The 20,316-nt window shown below is 42.5% G+C and overlaps 1 protein-coding gene across 1 annotated transcript in view; it reads right to left on the reverse strand.

Moving 5' to 3' along the window:
* DLGAP1 (DLG associated protein 1) overlaps window positions 1–20,316 on the reverse strand; it is an 891,374-nt gene that overhangs the window by 3,677 nt on the left and 867,381 nt on the right. The window contains 2 exon segments of the mRNA XM_006146494.3: window positions 2,403–2,555; window positions 8,526–8,617. Of these exon segments, the coding sequence (XP_006146556.1) occupies window positions 2,403–2,555; window positions 8,526–8,617 (245 nt within the window).

Below are 20,316 nucleotides of genomic sequence, written 5' to 3' on the forward strand. Positions count from 1 at the left end.
CTCTGCATCCCTCTAGGGAGGCAAGTCAAGTGCACGTTTGGTTCAGTTTAAAAACAACTTCCCCTCTGCCCGGGCCCACCCTGCCTCCCCGTCCCAGCTCCCCTCACACCCCATCTAAATAACCAAATGAGGAAGAAGAGATGGTAAGATTGTGTTCTTTAGCTTTGCAGATGCCGCAGTGACTGACACCCTTTTGCACATCACACAGGGACACACCAGCAATACACTGTAGGGGCCCGGAAAGGGAGGACTCTGATAGTCCCTGCACCCAGGAGTGAGTAGGTTCCAAGACCCAGCATACTAGGGGCTCCAGGTGACTGTGCTGGCCCGGAAGCAATTCCTCAATTCCCATCACTGGGACAGAAAGCGCGCCATGAAAAGTTAACCAGGACTGGGAGAGGCCGGCCCTGTGGATCGGCAGCAAACTCTTGTATCTAGCCATTAGGGATTTGCAGTGCCTGCTGCCAAAAACAAAAGCTATTGGTCTCTTTGGCAGGAAAAAACGAAGTGTGCTGGGAATGAAGGGACTCTAAACCATGGAGAGTTTTAGGAAGAGGATGTCGAACTTTCCGGCTGTGAAAAGGTCCACGGAAATCTGATGTTTTTATTTTAAGCGCAGTATCTTTAATTCTCATAAAGCTCAAGGTGAAAATGATCTTAAACAAACAGGTTCACAGATTCTCCAAAAGGCACTCTGTGTCTTAACACTGTGCTCACAGGGCAGTTTCTCCTTGCCTGCCAGGGTCAAGTGCACCCTTACCCATGGTCCCTGGAGTTGCCCTGCCGGCTGGTTAAGGTGGAGTCTATGTGACTTAAAGGAGAGAAAAGGAGCCCAGAGTGCAAACAATATTCCACCAGTTTTGGATTGGTTCATGTTTTTTCTTTTTTCTCTCAGGGTCAAGGGATGATGAAAAGCTCTGATCATGAAGTGCATTAACAACTTTTAGAACTCAAGCTAACTAATGATTTCCTCTGTAAACAGCAGGAAGTGGCACTCGACGCTTCTTAGTCTCATTTCTTTTGGACATTTCAAATTCTCGTTGTGGGGTGACTCGGCATATTTTTAAAAGTATGAAGATTGGAAACTTTTTAGTCATTTTCTTTTCCTTGTACGTTTTATTGTTAATATTTTGTTTTTTAAAAAAACAATGAATGAGAAATTAGAATGAATCAGCTCTGCAAACTTAGTCACCAGCATGTATGTGTACATCTGAGCGTCTTCTGAAAATCAGACCGATTGAAAAGCTCACCTAACAGAGCGATTTAAACACAGAGTAAAGAACGCTAGACTGGATACACACGTGTGGCTTCCCAGCTGAAAGGCCACCGTACACCAATAGGACTTTATGCTTACCACTAACACCCCCAGTTTGCAGATGATGCTACTGAAGATGACAGACAATGATGACGGCCTTGCCCTCCTGTCGCTTGGATGGGACCACCTCCAGATGGCCCCTTGGGAATGGATTTCTCCTGGGAGCCCACAGACCCCCAGAACTCGGATAGTATCTTGGGCAGCAGCAGACTGCATTGGATAGGCGAGGAGGGCTAAAAGGGCAGGCCCACCAGTGCTTCAAGGCCATAGCCATGCCTAGTTTTCACAGCTTGGAACTTGGAACTGTTTGACCTTAAGCCGCAGGAGAGCAAAGGGTTAAAAAAAAGTCACGCATGACAGGCCAACCTGAGAAGGTGGATGTTGGATACCTGTGTGAGCCTAGTGGAACTACCACCTTCAAATGTGAAAATTACAGTTGATTAATTAAAGTAAAATAATTTGTCTTTATTTCTAAAGTGTTGCACCAGGAACCCAGTGAGCAGTATTTCCCAAGGCAATTCAACCAAAAGCAAAATTCTTAAAAAAAAAAAATCCCAAACCCAACATTTATGTCATTACTATGAAACTTGATGGTGTGTATTTTTAGACTTGAATAACAATATTTTATTACTATATTTATAAAATGATTATCAAAGTCAATTTTTTTAGGGCTACCTATTTTTCTCAGACACACAACTTAGGGTGTAAGGAAGTTGAACTCTTGGTCTATGGAATCATGCACTGAAGATGTCATTTATTTTAGTTTAAAAAGCAAAATGGAGGCAGTTCCTTCCAGTGACTAAAATGGTTTAACTTAAAGTTTAATTAACAAAAAAAAAAAAAAACCACATTCCCATTTTCCAATTCACAAAGACAGGTTTTTTTTTTCTTTAAAAATATGCCTGAAACATATTACAGATAATATCCCAAATGATTACTATGTAAACATTGTCATTACAATGAAATTAATATGATATCAGCTCCATTTCACATTGTAAACAGCAGGACTGAATGCAGAAGCCTATTTAGACTGTCCAGTGTTTGTGCAGGTTTTTAAATGAACCATACAAAATCTACATTGTTCTACCTTCTTGTCAAGAGGATCCATCTGTTTCCAATTATTGGCCTTTAACTGATGAAGTTCATCAAATTTCATACTAATATTTTCTATGGACAACTGCAGCATGTCCCAAAACCCCGCCAAATCCTGGGAGGTGGGTCTCGGATGAGCATTAGGGTTCTGTATGAGAGAAAGAAAAATATTCATGCTTCAGAGGGGATCCATGACAACAAGCACAGAGCCCAAAGAGACATTTTTAAATTTTCCAGATAATGATAACGTAAAGAGGGTGAATTCCTTTTGATTTCCAGTCAGGAGATAAAAGTGAGGCTACAAATGATAATTGTATACACTCATTCGTTTGAGTCAGTGATTCCCAAATGTCAAGGTTGTAAAACTCTTCTGTTGTGGGACCAGCAGTTAGCGTAATGGCTATGTCGCTGGACTCCCATGTAGTCAACCGTGGTTCGAGTCCTGGACCTGGTGGCTTAAACTCACGCCAGGTGTGTGTGCGTGTGCCCAAGATCCCAAGAGGAGAATGGTGGAGAAGGGATTGCTGCGTGGCCATCCCTCCTGGGGGGTGATTTCTTGCTTTCTGTCTTTCTGTCTCTCTCTGTCTGTCTGTCTGGCGAGTGCACGTGGCTTATAGCAAAAACCTCTCAAAAAACAAAAACAAAAAAACTCTTCTGTTGTGATACAATATGGTATTGGGGGAAGGTCTAAACATTTGAAAAATCTCAGAATGTGGGATCTCCTACAGAATGCATTTTAAACCATCATATTTAAATGAAAATACCATCTTTTGGAAAAAAAATGCAGTATATTATATACAAAGTTGGTACTTAACTACATGCCACATAATGTATGCAGAGACTAGATAAAGAATCTAGAATAAGATCAACTTTAATACTCATATTGGGTGAAATACTAGGACAAAGAAATGAGTAATAAAATAAGTGGATTTTCAGGTTACTGTGTGTTTAGTGCAAGATGTTATTACTATGGAAGTCATTTTATCATACAACTACTTTGACAGGTCATTTGGAAATGAATTCGTTTTAAATTGACCATAATATAATAGGACAAATGTGAGAACACATTATCTAGCCATACATATTTGTCTGTAATGACCCATTTGCCAGACAATAGTAAACATTCTTCAGTGTTTAAAGATTGACTTTCTTTGCCCCCCAGCACATATCCCTGACAGAAACTTTAATTTATATGACCTTAGACCCAAACAAACCAACCTAAGAGACTAAAGGAGTCATGCTGACTGTCAGCGTCTACCTGCAAAAGTAGGTGAAGGCATTCATAGTTAGATGGGTGGAAGCTTCTATGAGCCATGAGCTCTTCGCTCGTTTCAATTTGAGTTACTTTGTGGTATTCCAGGAAACTGAACACATAATGTCATACAATAACATGAGGCCAGTGTATACTTTCAGAACCATCCCCTAATTTAAAAATATCATCAGTTGGGACCAGCAGGTGGCGGTGGTTAAGGTGCTGGACACTTCCACATGGCTGATCACGATTCAAGCCCTGGACCTGGTAGCTTGCTTTCTCACTTTGCCTCTCTCTCTCTTTGTCTCTCTCTCTCTCTCTGGTCAAAATAAAATAAATGAATAAATAAATTAAATTAAATTAAGTAAATCTTTAAAAACATATCATCAGCATTTCAGCAAGTGCAAGGCCAATGACCATCAAAGTTAAAAGGTTGGAAAGGACCTTTGTCCTTGGGTGGCCAAGTATTATTGCTCTGGCTCAAAATAAATGCAAATAAAAAGGTATTGGGTTGTCAAGAGAGTCATACACATTTTGCATACAAAAACATAGAAAAGTACATCATGACTTTCCAGACAACCTAATACTTATAAATTTATAGCTCTGGGCTGGCCCCATGGCCTGATGGTGTAAGGAAGCCAGATCCCACATGGACAACAAAGTGGTTGGAGTCCCCGACCTGGTGGCTTGAAAAACACGCTGGGCACAAGCAAGTGCATGTTCCAAAGCCTAAAAGGACGGAGAAATGGAGGAGAAGGGATCATGGTGTGACCACATCCATTGAGGGGTGCTTTCTTCTTTCTCTGTCTCTCTCTGATGAATTAACAAAGAAAAATAGAGTTCTAAAACTACCATTCTGAAATCTACTGATAGAATGTAGAAATAAATTCTAAAAGTTTTTAAGTGCTTGGTCCATTATTAAAATCTATTCTAATGACTCTTGACTTAATGAAGGAGTTTTTCCCATTGTATTTCAATTAAACTAAAACAAATTTCTCAACATCTAGATAGTCAGAATAGACAGATAATAGCTTTGACAAGGCACTTCTCAAATAGTTTTATGATTTCTAAATATATTTGACCTTATTTTTTTTAAAAATTATTATTAATTTTATTTATTATTATTTAAAAATTTGCTATAATTTAAATTTGCTGTAGAGCACATGTGAGAGAGAGAAAGTCAGAAAGCAAGCTACCAGGTCCAGGACTTGAACCACCATCAGTCATGTGGAAGTCCAGCACTTTAACCACCATGCTACTTGCTGCCCCTCCCCCCAGCCTTATCTTATTCATAACTAAAAACTAAACTGTTTATATTTTGGAGTTTAATGAAGTCTTCTACTCACCAGCTCTACTGATTAAGTTACAGAACACCAATGTATGAGATGATAGTTCAGTTACTATGTGTATGTCATAATGTTTTCTTAAATATTTGTACACTGGGGGTTGGTAGGTGGTGTGGAGGTTAAAGGCACTGGATTCCCACATGGTTGACCATGGTTCAAATCTCAGGCCTGGGGGCTTGCTTTCTCACTTTCTCTCACTCTGTCCCTCTCTGATCAAATTGAAATAAACAAACAAATAAATAAATAAAGTTAAGTAAAAAAATCATTCTTAAAAAGAATTTTTTTTTTTTTTACTTTTTTGTTTTTTGGAGAGATTTTCGCTATAGGGTGCGTGCGCTCGCCAGACAGACAGAGAGAGACATAGAGACAGAAAGCGAGAAATCACCCCCCCAGGGGGGATGGTCACGCCGCAATCCCTTCTCCTCCATTCTCCTCTCGGGATCCTGGGCACGCATGTACACGCGCCCGGCGTGAGTTCTAAGCCACCGGGTCCGGGACGCGAACCGCGGTCGACTACGTGGGAGTCCAGCGACATAGCCATTACGCTAACTGCTGGTTCCCTTAAAAAGAATTTTTGAACACTGTATTACAGGCAATTTGTTCTCACTTCACAAAGAATCTCTTTGCCCTTTGCCCCACACCCCCATCATCAAGAAGATGGGTGGAGGGAAAGGGCAAGAGCTAAGTAGGCTCTCTTTTCATCTCCACATCAGTGAGTCATGTGACCTCCTAGGCTCACCAAGGAGGGCAGCTGGCTCCAGGGTCTAAACCAGGCTATCTTGAAGGTCAGGGGTGGGGATGGAGGAGTGGAGAGATGAGAAGGGCTGAATTTCTTCTATCAGTTGTGTTGGAAAAGGTCAACTTCTGTTCACCCATTCTAAGAGTAGCCTGGGATAATGTGTAAGTGTTTTCAAAATAGAGCTATTATTTTTCACTACCTCAGAGTAGGAATCAAACAGAGATTCAGTATGACTCTAATCACAGTGCCATTTTTATGCAGTGCTACCACTAGGCCACCCTGCTTCCTACTACTGTAAAGGGGATGGAGCTGACTCCCCTCCCTGAGTGTGGGAGTGGAGCTCACATACTGTTCAGATTGAAGTCAAATACACTAGAATTTGAATCTTGGCTCTTAGACTATTTTTTCAGTTGTTGCTATAAGGGTGTGTGTGTGCTCACCAGAAACAGAGAGAAAAATGAGAGAGAGAGAGAGAGAGAGACAGAGGTCACCCGTTCCCCAGGGGAGATGGCCACACCGCAATCCCTTCTCCTCCATTCTCCTCTCAGGATCTTGGGCATGCATGCACACACATCTGGCGTGAGTTTAAGCCACCAGGTCTGAGACTAAAACCACAGTCAACTACATGGGAGTCCAGCAACATAGCCATTATGCGAACTGCTAGTCCCCCTTCTCGTCCATTTTCCTCTCGGGATCTTGGGTGTGTATATACACATGCCTGGTGTGATTTTCAAGCAGCAGGGTCTAGGGCTCAAACAATGGAGTAGGCCATGTGAGATCCAGAGGCCTTAACCTCCATGCCACCTGCTGACCTGGCTCTCAGTCTTTTACTCTGGAGCCCTGGTCAAGTATCTTAGTCTTCCCACACCCAATTTACTCATCTGTAAAACCACCATAAAAGTAATATCACTACCAACACCATAAGTTGTTCAGATTGGAAGTCTAAAAGCTTTTAACATGGCATCTGGCACCTGGTGGGTTACTGACCTTCCTTGCAGGGTCCTGGTTAGACTAGCTTGGGTACCCTTCCTCCAGTATGGCTCTGCTTCTGCCGACCTCTAAAGGTGCTTTTCTACCTCCTAAATTTCTTACTGAGCAAAGAATCAGACTCTATTAGGAACTAAGAAATGTCAAAAGTTGGCTTTCACAGGTTAACAGTTCCTAAAATTCTGCCAATTTTCTAGAAGCGATTATGTCGCTAGACTCCCACATGGCTGAGTGCAGTTTGAAACCTGGACCCAATGGCTCAGAAATCACACCAGCCATGTGTGCGTGTGTGTGCCCAAGGTCCCAGGGAAAAATGGAGGAGGAGGAATTGTGGCATGGCCATCCCCCTTGGGGTGATTTCTCACTTTCCTTCTCTCTGTCTCATGCATCCACCCTAAGGCAAAAACCTCAACAACAACAACAAAAATCTGCAAATGTTTATATTCTGCTTCATAATACACTTGCTCATCATATAATTCTTTTAACACAGTGTGTTGTGTTTCCTCTGTAGTGTGTACGTATTGCCTTCCTCAAGTACTGTCAGTAGAACAGTATTACGCTATGTGAGCATTCTCACATTAAAGAATGAAGAATCACATTAATACAGATCTGTGACACATTAACATGCTTGCAAATTAGCCAGACTTCTGTATCTGGCCCATAACTGGAGCCCACATGAAATATTCATTATATTGAATTCACTTACTAATACATTTACTAACACAAATTAGGTCATAACCTTGCATAGATCTGTGAGAAAGTACCAGGGTCAAATAATCTTTGTGGAGAGGGGACAACAAAGTATAGGTGTGTGTGTATGGTGGGGCAGGGAATAGGACCGAAGGGAGGATTCCCAAAGAAAAGCCTGGAAAAGAGAGATGAAGAAAACTTGCATGCGTTATATTTCTCTTGGTTGAGTCCTGTCTAATAAATCTCTCTCAGTCTGTCTTTGTTCTTGTTAACAAGAGGTTAAAACGTTAAAATCATATTTTGGGTTGCTTAAATTGCTAATAATCATGTCTTCACTTTCCACAGGAGAAATAAGTTGCTTTTCACTTGATTGTTTTGTTTTAGGTCCAGCTTCACCAACAATTGGATAATAGAAGCTTTTCTTGTGGAATTATGTTTATATAGCTAGTAGCATTTTTCTTTTAAAGGCACATATAAGGAAGTTTTTATATTTTATTTTGCAGTCAGTTTTTTAAAATGTTGTTGGTAACGCTGCCTTTGTTTCTTTGTTTTTGTTATGTCCAAGAAGGCGAATTATACATTTCGTCTCAGGAAGATCAAATCTACACTTTATGAAGCCCTTGAATTAAAACAGAGAACTCTAATTAGGAAATAGTCACTGATGACTATTTTATAAAGAAAATCACTATCCACAAAGAATTTCTTTATTTTTTTTTTTTGGTAACACTATTTTTTTTCTTTTTTTTTTTTGGTAACACTATTTTTGAAATACCAGGCTGCTTCATATTTTGGTAAGAACAATAAAATCTGAGATGTCATGTGAAAGCCAGGAAAATGGAAAAGTTTTTGTTACAAAATAGCAGGAAATGGAGTTTTAACTTGATGGGCTTTTTTTCTTCTAAGACTTGAGTGTAAAGTAAATATTTTTGATTTTAAGAAAAGCAGGAAATAAGATTCATCAGCAAGCTCTCTATTCCAGGTAATAAACGCCACCAGGCCTCGACTGGGTTCAAAATCACAGTCACTCCAGCTGGGTCAGCCTCGACAACACATTCTGCTCACAGCGCTCGCAGGGAAGTCACAGTGAAGAGGAAAGTTACCTACCAGGTTCTCTTCACACAGTTCTCTGAACTGGTAGAATTTCTGAGCCATGAGAAGTTGGGCACTGCCCACGGCGGTTCGGATTTTCCCTAGAACTGAAAAGAGCAAACATACAAGAAGTTTACACATGATGCCTCTTCGCTGAGATTCAGTCTGGCAAAGCACGGAGGGAAGGATGCTGTGATCATCGGTGAAACACATTCAGTGCATGCATGCACACGCCCACCCAGACAGCCCAATGGCTGTCTTACCCTCGGGGTCTGTGTAACCGAGGCTCCTAGCCAAAAATCACCTTGGACAAACGCATGATCAATCATCATGCATATTTCTTGAGAGAAATGAAGCTTTCCATCACACACTGGTTGGAAAAGAAGGGGCAAATAGGCTGGTTTTTGTTTGTTGGTTGTTGGTTTTTTTTCCTAAGACAAACAAAACACCTCTTTTACTGCGAGAATGAATTTCAAGTGTCTACTGACATAGTTATGGATGCATGGAGTCAGCAGTCATGGTCTGCTGGCTTGTTTTTCTAATCCAGTCCTAAACACAAGAAAAGCAATCCTAACTTGGAGGAGGCATCTCTTGACACTCACCATCTCCCATCCACATCTATTATTTTTCTGGAGCTCAGCACTGGTGCTGTCAGGAAAGAACCATGGTGGATTGAAAGACTTTTTTTTTTAGGGAGTGAATGTGTTCTGCCTGTTGCTTAGGGAACGCCTTTACACTTCGTAGCCCAGTTTTCTTATAAATATAGTATAGGTTTAATGCCCTGTGCACAGTACCGACAAGCTCCCTCTTTGCAAGCTGCTTCTTGTCTCCCCCGCAGGCTAAGGCCTTTCCACTACTGGGTGGGGGGTTGGGCGTGCTTAGACAGGCGGGCTCTGGCAGAGCAGCAGAGCAGTCCTGAGCTCTGCAAGGTCCCCAGGGCTCCCTGCTCTCCAGTGCATCTCCGGAGCTGCTGGAGCAGACCCCTACCACCAGGCGGTTCTCTGTACAAAGCACTACATGAAAAATCAGAGAAGTCTCAGAAGACCTCTTGCCCGGTTGGGAGGTATGCATAGGGACCTCAAACGGTTGGTTGTGGAAAAACAGAATATCAGTACAAGTTTATTTTCGTGCAAAAAAACTGAAGTACGTGCAGTTTTTTTTTTGTACTGTGCATTTTCCATGATCTTTTTGAATATCCCTGATAGAGTAGTTAAGCAATCTTGTGGTGGTTTTTAATTTTCAGAGACTTAGGGTGGAATGAGGGTTCCTTTTCTCAACTTCATTTCCCATAAAGTTTGAGGAGATGAAAACAAAAGAAAAACTTCATTTTGACCAAGTGTATTCTGTTAAGTGGCTCCTCTGTTTAAACTGCAGGGCAGAGGGCCAGCAGGTAGCCTGGTGGTTAAGGTACTAGACTACCACATGTCTGACTGTGGTTTGAGTCCTGAACCTGGTGGCTTGAAAAATCATGCTGAGTGTGTGTATATGTGCCCAAAATCCAGAGAGAAGAATGGAGGAGAAGGGAATGTGGAATGGCTATTCCTCCCCGGGGGTGATTTCTCACTTTCCCTGTCACTGTCTCTTTCTGTCTCTCCAGCAAGCGCACATGTCCTATGCCAAAAACCTAAACAAACAAAAACTACGGGGCAGCTAGTGGTTTACCATACACATCAGACCTCGGCACTACTCAGATACTTCTGCATCCCCACACAGGGACTGGAGCACTTACACAATCTCTCATGTCACAGTCAAGCCAGAACTCCTGGGCAGGTATTTGATTCCTGGGTAACAACAAGGGATCCCTTTTGACTACAGATCCAAAGGATTTACAGGTATGTTTTCTGGATAACTGGACCAGATCCGAGAAGGTATATGGGGCTGGCACTGTTTTTTATTTTAAAGATTTTTGCCTTAAAGTGCATGTGCTTGCTGAAGAGAAAGAGAGAGAGAGAGAGAGACAGTGAGAGGGAAAGTGAGAAATCATGCCCTGTGAGGGGGTTGGCCACACCACAATCCCTTCTCCATTCTCCTCCTGGGATTTTAGGCACGCATGTACATGTGCCCAGTGTGTTTCAAGCCATGGGTCTGAGACTGAGACTCAAACCGTGGTCCTCCATGAGGGAGTCCAGCGACGTAACCACTATACCATCTGCTGGTTCCCAGGAGCTGGTACAGCTTAGGCAAACACTATCTTGCTGAAGGGTACAATTGTGACACCAGCAAACCTTAGAACAAATACTGGGAGCTTAGAACTTGGGTTCTTAGGTCTTCAGTTTGCTATTGGTTTCCACAGCTCCTGGGAACTGTCACAGAAACCCCAAATTTTCTAAAAAAAAAAGAAAGGTCTGAACTAATGGGTCTCAACTGCACCTGAAAGCCTGAGCTGCATTGTAACAGCCCACCATAATAAGTTGTGGAGTAGGACAGCAGTTCTCAAGTGAGGAGAAAGCACTGCTCTAGCCATTTGGGCAAGACCCAACCATCTAGACAGGGGCTAACCTGGAAGTCTTCTCAGCATGATCTGGGTAGAACCCTAAATTAGGAGCCCTAGCAAAAATATCTGGGTAGATGGGCTGGCAGGTTGGCATGGTGGTTAAGAGCTCTGGACTCCCACATGGCCGACTGTGGTTTGAGTCCTGGACCTGGTTGCTTGCTTTCTCACTTTTCCTCTGTGTGTGTGTGTGTGTGTGTGTGTGTGTGTGTGTGTGTGTCCCTCTCTGGTCAAATTTAAATAAATACATGAATTTAAAAAGAAATTTGGGAATTATAGTCCTTCTTTTATTTTTTTAAATAGAGATTTTCACGGGGCCAGCTGGTGGCTCAGTGGTTAGGAGCACCGTACTCCCAGATGACCGACCACAGTTCAAATTCCAGACCTGGCAACTTACTTTCTCACTTTCTCGCTTACTCTGTTCCTCTCTGGTCAAATTAAAATAAATGAATAAATAAATAAAGTTAAATAAAATAAGACTTAAAAAAAAGAGAGAGAGATTTTTGCTGTAGGGCACATGCACTTGACTGAGAGACAGAAAGACAGAAAGTGAGAAGTCACCCCCCCTCCAGGGAAGATGGCCATGCCAAATCCCCTCTCCTAAGTTCTCCTCTCAGGACTTTGGGCATGTACAACATGTGACCAGCGTGAGTTTTAAGCTGCTGGATCTGGGATTCAAACAGCAGTTGACTACATTGGAGTCCAGCAATGTAACTACTATACCGTCTGCTGGTCTGGAATTATGGTCCTTCAATTTCCCAGGTTTTTGCCATGACATACTTAGACGGAAATTCCCTACTGGATTCAGGATAGACCAGGTAGACCAGGGTGGGGTGATTGAGTGAAGGAAGGGCTTGGGACAGATGACAACACAGATTTCCGCACTCTCCACACACACTTTCTTTTCTAGAATAAAAACTCATGTTAGGGCCTGACTCTAGGTTCCTTTAGCCCCCTGGTTAAGGAAACCAATCCCATATGGTAGACCGCAGTTCGAATCTCAGCCCAGACAGCTTGAAAAACATGCCAGCTGGGACCAGCAGGTGGCATGGTGGTTAAGGCGCTGGACACTCCCAAGTGGCTGACCAGGGTTCAAGTCCTGAATCTGGTGGCTTGCTTTCTCACTTCCTCTCTCTCTCACTCTCACCCTCTGTCTCTCTTTGGTCAAATTAAAAAATAAATGAATGAATAAATAAAATAAAATAAATAATTATTTTTTTAAAAAGCATGCCAGCTGTGTGTATGTGCATGCCCTAAATCCTAATGGGGTGGAAAAAGGGAGGGAAAAATGTTACGGCATGACCATGCCCCATGAGAGGATGCTTTCTCCCTCTTTCTGTTTCTTTCTGTGAGTACAAATACCCTCTGGCAACGAAAGGAAGAAGGAAAGGAAGGAAGGGAAAGAAAGAAGAAAGAAAAAGAGAAATTAAGAATTTGTACCTGTGGGCTTTCCCCACACATATAAAACAGCTCAATCTGTTCGAAAGTTCTGGAAAAGACCTAGATACAGTGTATCTTTCCAGGGTCTAACTTGAATTTCACCATTTTACTATAGCATGGTGAAAATTATTTTTGTGGGGACTGGCCTGGCCTTCAAGGACAAAGCCAAAAGAGCTAGAGGAGCCTAAAAGGACACAAGGGATCTACCTCAAAGTCAGTAGGCAAGGCACACTCTCCAATTACATTTTCACTGACAGGGACAGTCTGTGTGCGTTCTGGGAACACTTTCATTCCTTCAGCAAATGTTTATCAAGGGCATCCAGTGGCAGGCATTATGCTAGGTGAACGTAATACAGTGATGAGCAAGACAAAGTCCCTCCTGGAGTTTACATCCTGCTGGGGGGATAATCAGAGAAATGGATAGGAAACATACTAATATTGATATAAATGTTTTGGATTTGTTAGATTACTTGTATTGGGACAGTTGGGGCTGAGCATAACTGAGCAACTCAGCATAGTGAATTCTTTAAATGGTGGTTAGAGGACATTGACAGTTCTCGGTCTCTCTTCTAAGAAAGGGAAAACAGATGAACAAAAAACATGGTTTGGGCTGGTTTCAGCTACCATATGAAAATTGGCTCTGGACTAAACAGTTTGTTTCAGTAACCATTTTTTGATAATGCTATATTTTTATTATTTGGAGAAAAATTAAAATTCATGAAAGTACAAAGGATGATATACCAAACATTCATCTTGGGGGTACTTCAAAAAGTTTGTGGAATTAAAGCATAAGTTTATTTTCAATGAATCTGAAAACCCATACATAGTATTGGATTGTCAGAAAAATCATGACATATTTTTCTATAAAAAAATGTGTAACGACTTTATTTTTCTTCTTTCTTTCTTTTTTTTATTTTTTAGGAGTTTCTGCCTTAGAGCATGTGTGCTCACTAGAGAGAGAGACAGAGACAGTAAGAGAGAAAGTGAGAAATCATCCCTGGACAGATGTTCACTGTAATCCCTTCTCCTCCATTTTCTTCCCAGGACCTTGGGCATGCATGCACATGACCTGGCACAAGTTTCAAAGCACTGGATCTGGGAGTTGAACTGCTGTTGGCCATGTGGGAGTCCAGCAATGTAACCACTACACCATCTGCTGGCCCCTTGACTTTTTCTTTTTCTTTTTTTTTTTTTTGAGAGAGATTTTCGCTATAGGGCGTGTGCGCTTGCCAGACAGACAGAGAGAGACATAGAGACAGAAAGCAAGAAATCACCCCCCAGGAGGGATGGTCACGCCACAATCCCTTCTCCTCCATTCTCCTCTTGGGATTTTGGGCACGCACACACACGTGCCCGGTGTGAGTTTTAAGCCACCAGGTCCGGGACGCAAACCGCGGTCGACTACGTGGGAGTCCAGCGACATAGCCATTGCGCTAAATGCTGGTTCCCCTGGCCCCACAACTTTTCAATATTTTCATAATTCTCATTTCCATGAACTTTTTGAAGACCTCCCCCAATATGTGCTCTCCCAGAAAGAAACAGTTAAAAAGTTCATGTCCAGCTGCAATAGTGCAAGCTGGAGCCACCTGGGAGACCCGTTCTTGGGCCAGCCTAATCCAGCCGGGTTCTGTGGTATGTATGCACCTGTGGTCCTAGCTAATCAAAAATCTGAGACGGCAGGATCACGTGGCAAGACCCTGTCGAAATACTTGTTTTTCCCTCTTTCTCATAGAAAATGTTATTTTAGATTTGCTTTCAAATTTTTCTTCATTTCCCCCAGGGAAATGAAGTTCTACAGATGAAGTATATGTTCTCCCCTTCCTTCCTACCCTCCTCCCTCCCCAGAGGAAGCCACTGGAGTAGAGGATGACTATTCCAGCCCCATCGCTGAGTTCTGTCTCTTGTCTGTCCTTGAAGGCAATAGCTAAGGGCCTTTGCGAGTGTAAACAAGAGACGATACCACTAGTATGGAAAAAAACCCAGAGCACGAGCAGCAGGCTTTCCTTGAAAGTTAGGATGATGGTTTTAAGGCTCTACTGCTTCAGGAGGGGGTGTGCTCCTGGGGTTCAGTTTGGTTGGTCCATGCACGCTTTCCAGATTGTTTGGCTCAAATGTGGTTAACAGTGTTTGCCACCTATCCCCTTTAGGGCACACCCAGTGCATCTTCCAAAATAATTATTTCTGCTGTATCCCCTGGCACGCCATTTATCCATGACTTACACAGTCTATTTGTGTAATACTGAATCATATCATGGGCTTTACTTGCTGTGCGACTCTTTATATAAGTAAATCTAGTCTTCCCAGGCTATAGGCGTCTGCTGGTGAAGTTTATAGATCCCTTTGCTCCCTTATTCACCCTTCCCAGCTCCTTTGTTAGACTAAACTTCGGGGAAAGCACAGAACAACAACAGTAGCAACAAAAACACTGTCGCAGAGAATTCCTTCTATTCAGGAAGTGGTTACCTCTTTATGAACTCGTCCACTTGTAATTTTAAAAACCCTTCACTCCACAATAGATGTTTAAGGAGAAATATGGACAGGACAGGCTTGGGTTGGTTCACTGCATAAAGCCAGGAAGAGCTTATGGAAGGACATCACCATTGTACTTTTGTGAAAGTGTGTTCATTTAAATGATTTTACCTTGTATTTGAGAACATTTACTAATCAGGTCCTTACAGATTGCTATGAAGTAGGGCAGGTAACTTAATTTTATTTATTTATTTATTTATTTATTTATTTTTAGTGTGCAGTATGATGTGTGCGCTCACTGGAGAGAGAGACAGGAAGTGAGAAAGTAACCCATGGGGATGACTATGCTGCAACTCCCTTCTCTATTCTCCTCTTGGGATTTTGGACAGTCATGTGCATGCACACAGCTGCCAGTTCAAGGATTTGAACCGAGCACTTGACCACGCAGGATCCAACTGTCTTGACTACCATGCTACCTGGCTGGCCTGGTAGATAATTTAGCTTGAAGTGCCTTTCCCTGGGGCCCTGCAGTGACTGGGAGTCTTCTGACTGCCAATCATTTGTGCTCTTTCTCCCTACATTTGCTGAAAATTGAGTCTGGACTTACTTAAATGGAAGCCATCTGATAGCGATTTCTTTCTTGCCCTTTTACTGTGGTAAGAATACATAACATGAAATCTACTCTGTAAACAAATGTTTAAGTGAATGATACAGTTCTGTTAACTGCAAGCATAACATTACAGAACGTATGTCATCTTGCAAAACTGAATTTTATATCCATGGAACAGTGACACCCCATTTCCTTCTTCCCAGGCCCTGGCACCCACCATTTTCCTGTTTCTGTGAATCTATTTTAGATACTTCATCTAAGTATATTCAAGCCGTATCTGTCCTTCTGTGACTGGCTTACTCCACTTGGTATAATGTCCTCCAGATTCATCTATATTCTCACATATGGCAGGATTCCTTCTTTTTAAAATTTTTTATTTATTTTGAAAGAGAAGGAGAGACAGAAACAGAGAGACAGACATCCTCCACAGGATCTTCACGCCATGATCCACCCTCAGTCTCAGCCAGTCCAGGTGACAGGCACGTGCATGCACACCTGGTGTGTTCAGGGAGGTCCCAGGATATGACCTGAGGCCCTTCCAATATGTGTCCAGGTGTGTCACACTGTGCTGCCACCTTGCGCCTCCTTTGTTAAGGCTGACCAATATTCCCATTAATGTATATACCATGTTTTCTTTATCTGTGGAGTGTGATTTCTTTCCTTTACCAACTCTTTCTAGCTAGTACCAATGGATTCAAGGAAGAACCTAACAAGTCAATGGGAGAATCTGAAGAAATTCACCAAACTCAGTCACTAACCCAATAGGAAGGGAGAGTATAATACATTTAAGTGAAGTCATTGGCACATGGGCAATTTCAGTTGGGAAAGAAATGCTGGGTGTTAATTCCAAGTTTTATTTTTTTTCTTTTAACTATTATATGTTATAATGAGAAGCAGAGAAAGACTATTTGGCTGTGGGAGGAGAGTCTTTTATGCAAACTATGATTTGAAATCTGGGTACATTTATTGAAAGACTCAGACATTTACAAGAGTATACCTCCTCTTTCCCACTGACCCTGTCGAGTGTGCTTTTTATTTTGGGAACAAGGAGGTAATATAAAAGGCACAGACATAAAGAGAAAAAACACTTTTTTTTTTTTTAATTCACCATAGGATGCATTTGATCACTGTAGTCAGACAGTGCAAGTCACACAGGCAAAGAAAGAGGATGGGGGAAGTAAGAAAGCACCTCTTGGGAGGATGACCACACCATAATCCCTTCTCTACCATTATCCTCTTGAGATTCTAGGCATATTTTTTCAAGCCAGCGGGTCTGGGACTTTAACTCCGTGCAGGCCTAAAATCACTAAGTGAGAGAGAGATGGAGAAGGGGTCACATCCCGACCATTCCTCACGGGGTGCTTTCTTCTCTCCCTCTCTCTCTCTCTCTGCTGAGTGCACATGCCCTCGTACACACAAAAAAATTTAAAGTCAGGATTTCAAGTCCTTAGGCACATTTAACATATATATTTTTTCATATTCCAAGAGGAGTTAAGTCTGTAGAGCTGAAAAGGTAGAAGCGTTGGTTTCTTTGATCGCTTCCAATTCTTACATACTATGTCCAACTCCACAATCATCAGACCTTATTTTAAGCCCTTAGAAACAGAAAATAGACATGTTTCTTCTTTTAAATACTGTTTTTGTTGTTGTTGTTGTTTGTTTGTTTTCTAGAACCGGCAGGTGGCATGGTGGTTAAGGGCTCTGGACTCTCACATGGCTGACCGTGGTTCAAGTCCCTGACCTGGTGACTTGCTTTCTCACTTTCTCTTTCTCTCTCTCTCTCTCTGGTCAAATTAAAATAAATAGATAAAGTTAAATAAAATAATTCTTTTAAAAACCTTTTTTTTTTTGTTTTAGTTTTTTTATTCATAATAGAGTACGTGCACGGGAGAGTGAGAGAGAGCAGTACCCTTCACAGGGTCTGGGCACACCAGGGTCCCTTTCTGCCAGTCCTCCACTCTGTCTTATCTTGGGCGTTAGTGTGTGTGTGCCTGTATGTTTCAGGACAACCAAGCAGGAGATTGGAATCTTGGTCATTATGTAGGATCCAGCTTTTCTCTTCTTTTCTTTCTTTCTTTTTCTTTTTTTTTCTTTCTTTTTTTTTTGGTTTTGCCATAGGGTGCATGCTCTTGGCAGAGAGAAACAGAGAGAGGGAAAGTGATAAATCACCCTTCAGGGAGGATGGCCACGCCACAATTCTTTCTTCCTTCTCCTCTCAGGATGTTGGGCACGCACACACACATGCCCAGTGTGATTTTCAAGCTTTCAGGTCAGGAACTTGAACCACAGTTGGCCATGTGGGTATCTAGTGGCCTAACCACTGTGCCACCTGCTGACCCGGGATCTAGCTTCTCTTGAACAGCACATTAATTACCACTATGCCATGAAGCCAGCCTGAAAATAGACATATTTCTTTTTCTTTTTCTTTTTTTTTTTTAGAGAGATTTTTGCTATAGGGAGTGTGAGGTCACTGGAAGGACAGAAAGTGAGAAATCACCTCCCACAGGGGATGGCCACACCACAATCTCTTCTCCATTCTCCTCTGGGGATTTTGGGCACGCACGCACACATGCCTGCTGTGAGTTTTAATCCACTGGGTCTGGGATCTGAACTGCAGTCGACTATGTGGGAGTCCAGCTCGTAACCATTATACCATCTGGCTGGTCTTGAGAATAGACATATTTATTGACACCCTTAACATAGCTTCCCTGAAAATTGGACACTCCATGTGACTACTACAGTATACGTTTGGCTGTCCCCAGTCGTGAAGGCTACTATGGTGGACAAGCCAGGTAGAAGTCACAGTTCTCTGTCTCCTACACTGCGTTCACTGTGACTGCATGCACCATTTCAGCCTGATGTGTTCTGTGTGTGGTATACAGGAAAGGATGCAGGCAGTGGAATCAGGAACAATCAGCTCACCACTTACCAGCTGCTGAGCTTGGGAGAGTTTATCAGGCTCTGTGTGTGTGTGTGTGTGTGTGTGTGTGTGTGTGTTGTGTGTGTTTCTTTTTATCTGTATAATGGTCTTAAAATTATCTACATAGGATTGCTGATTATTTAATGAATTAACCTATGTAAATTGTTAGAATGTACCAGAAATTACTACTACTGTATCTTATCTACATTTCTTAGTTCTTGGATGTTTACCTGGGCAGTGAAGAGGTGGTATAATAACCCAAACTGGAAATTATTTCTCCTGCTAATCGTTCCACTCCAACCTCTCCCCTAGTGTAGCAGTTCCTGCCTCCACCCTGCCACCCAGCCACAGTTTGGCTTTCTGCAGTTTCAGTGACTCTCAGTACCGTGCAATAAGATGTTTTCAGAAAGACAGCACCTTCACTTATTTAATTAAAGGATGTTATTACAATTGCTTTATTTTGCTATTAGGTATTGTTGTTCATCTCTCCTGTGCCTAACTTGTAATTAAACTATCATACGATGTATGGGAGACACTGTTGGGTGTCTGGAATAGACCCCCATGGATAAGGGGACTGCTGTGGTGTAGGACTGACTAGTGGATTTTATCAGGCAGATGTCCACAAATGCCACTGAGTGGGTGGAACATTTCTTTTGTCTGTGTGCCTGAGGAGTCCACAATTGTTCAGGGACCCAGGCTTCAGTGCCTCTATGAATAGTCTGGGATAGTTTTCCCCAACTGTCAGAGCTAAACAGTAGGGAAATAGAACCTTACACAACGTTGGACACAGAGCCTTGCTCAGAAAACACTCTGATGATGAAAGGTCAGAACCTTCCTAATGAACAGCAGTTTCTACTGCAAAACAAGGTCTATCTTCAGTTACAAAGAATATGACAGACAAATCCTGCTAGTCTGTAGAGCTATAATCCCACCCTGTTTTCTGAATAGGGCTCAGCCACGTGGCTTGGTGCCAGCACAAATCCGTGGTCACTGATCTTTCACTGCTGCCCATCAGTCCTTTGTGATGTTCTTAGCTACTTCCGTCTCTGACCCTTATTTCCTGACTTCCTCATCCTCACCTCAACTCCTATTCCCTCATCTTCAACAGTAACATTCATCCCATGAGATGAAGAAAATGGAGGGAGTCAGGCATGAATACTGTTAGTGCCCTGCGCCTCCTAATATCTGCTCCCCACACAGTCCCCTTCCCATCTACCCATGTCCTTGGCTTGATTCCCTCTGGCTGCCCTGAGACCTGTGTTGGCCAATCCCTCTCTATAGTCTTGGCCTGTGCTAGTGCCTTACCTGAAGCCTCTCTCATCCTTCCCAACTCCATAGTTCCTGCCAGCTAACAGAGAATTCCTCTTCTCCCCAAAGTCATGCTCTTCTCATTGATTACAATTAGGGCTACAAGGGAGACTGCCACTCAGAATATGAGCAGCCTCCCTTCCTTGCCAAACTTGGAGGTTTGTTTTCATTAAAGGAATTAGAGGATTTTCTTATCTTTTTTTTTTTTTCTTTTTTTTTGAGAGATTTTCACTGTAGGGCGCGTGCGCTCGCCAGACAGAGAGAGACATAGAGACAGAAAGCGAGAAATCACCCCCCGGGGGGATGGTCACGCTGCAATCCCTTCTCCTCCATTCTCCTCTCGGGATCTTGGGCACGCACGCACACGCGCCCGGCGTGAGTTTTAAGCCACCGGGTCCGGGACACGAACCGCGGTCGACCACGTGGGAGTCCAGCAACATAGCCATTACGCTAACTGCTGATTCTCTCTTATCTTTTTTTAAAAAAGAATTATTTATTTATTTTATTTTATTGGTTGTCATTATTATTATTTTCCATAGAGAGATTTTTGCTATAGGGCATGTGTGCT

Source organism: Tupaia chinensis, unplaced genomic scaffold (genome assembly GCF_000334495.1).
Source record: "Tupaia chinensis unplaced genomic scaffold, TupChi_1.0 Scaffold000180_1, whole genome shotgun sequence".
In the NCBI taxonomy this organism is placed as follows: Eukaryota; Metazoa; Chordata; class Mammalia; order Scandentia; family Tupaiidae; genus Tupaia; species Tupaia belangeri.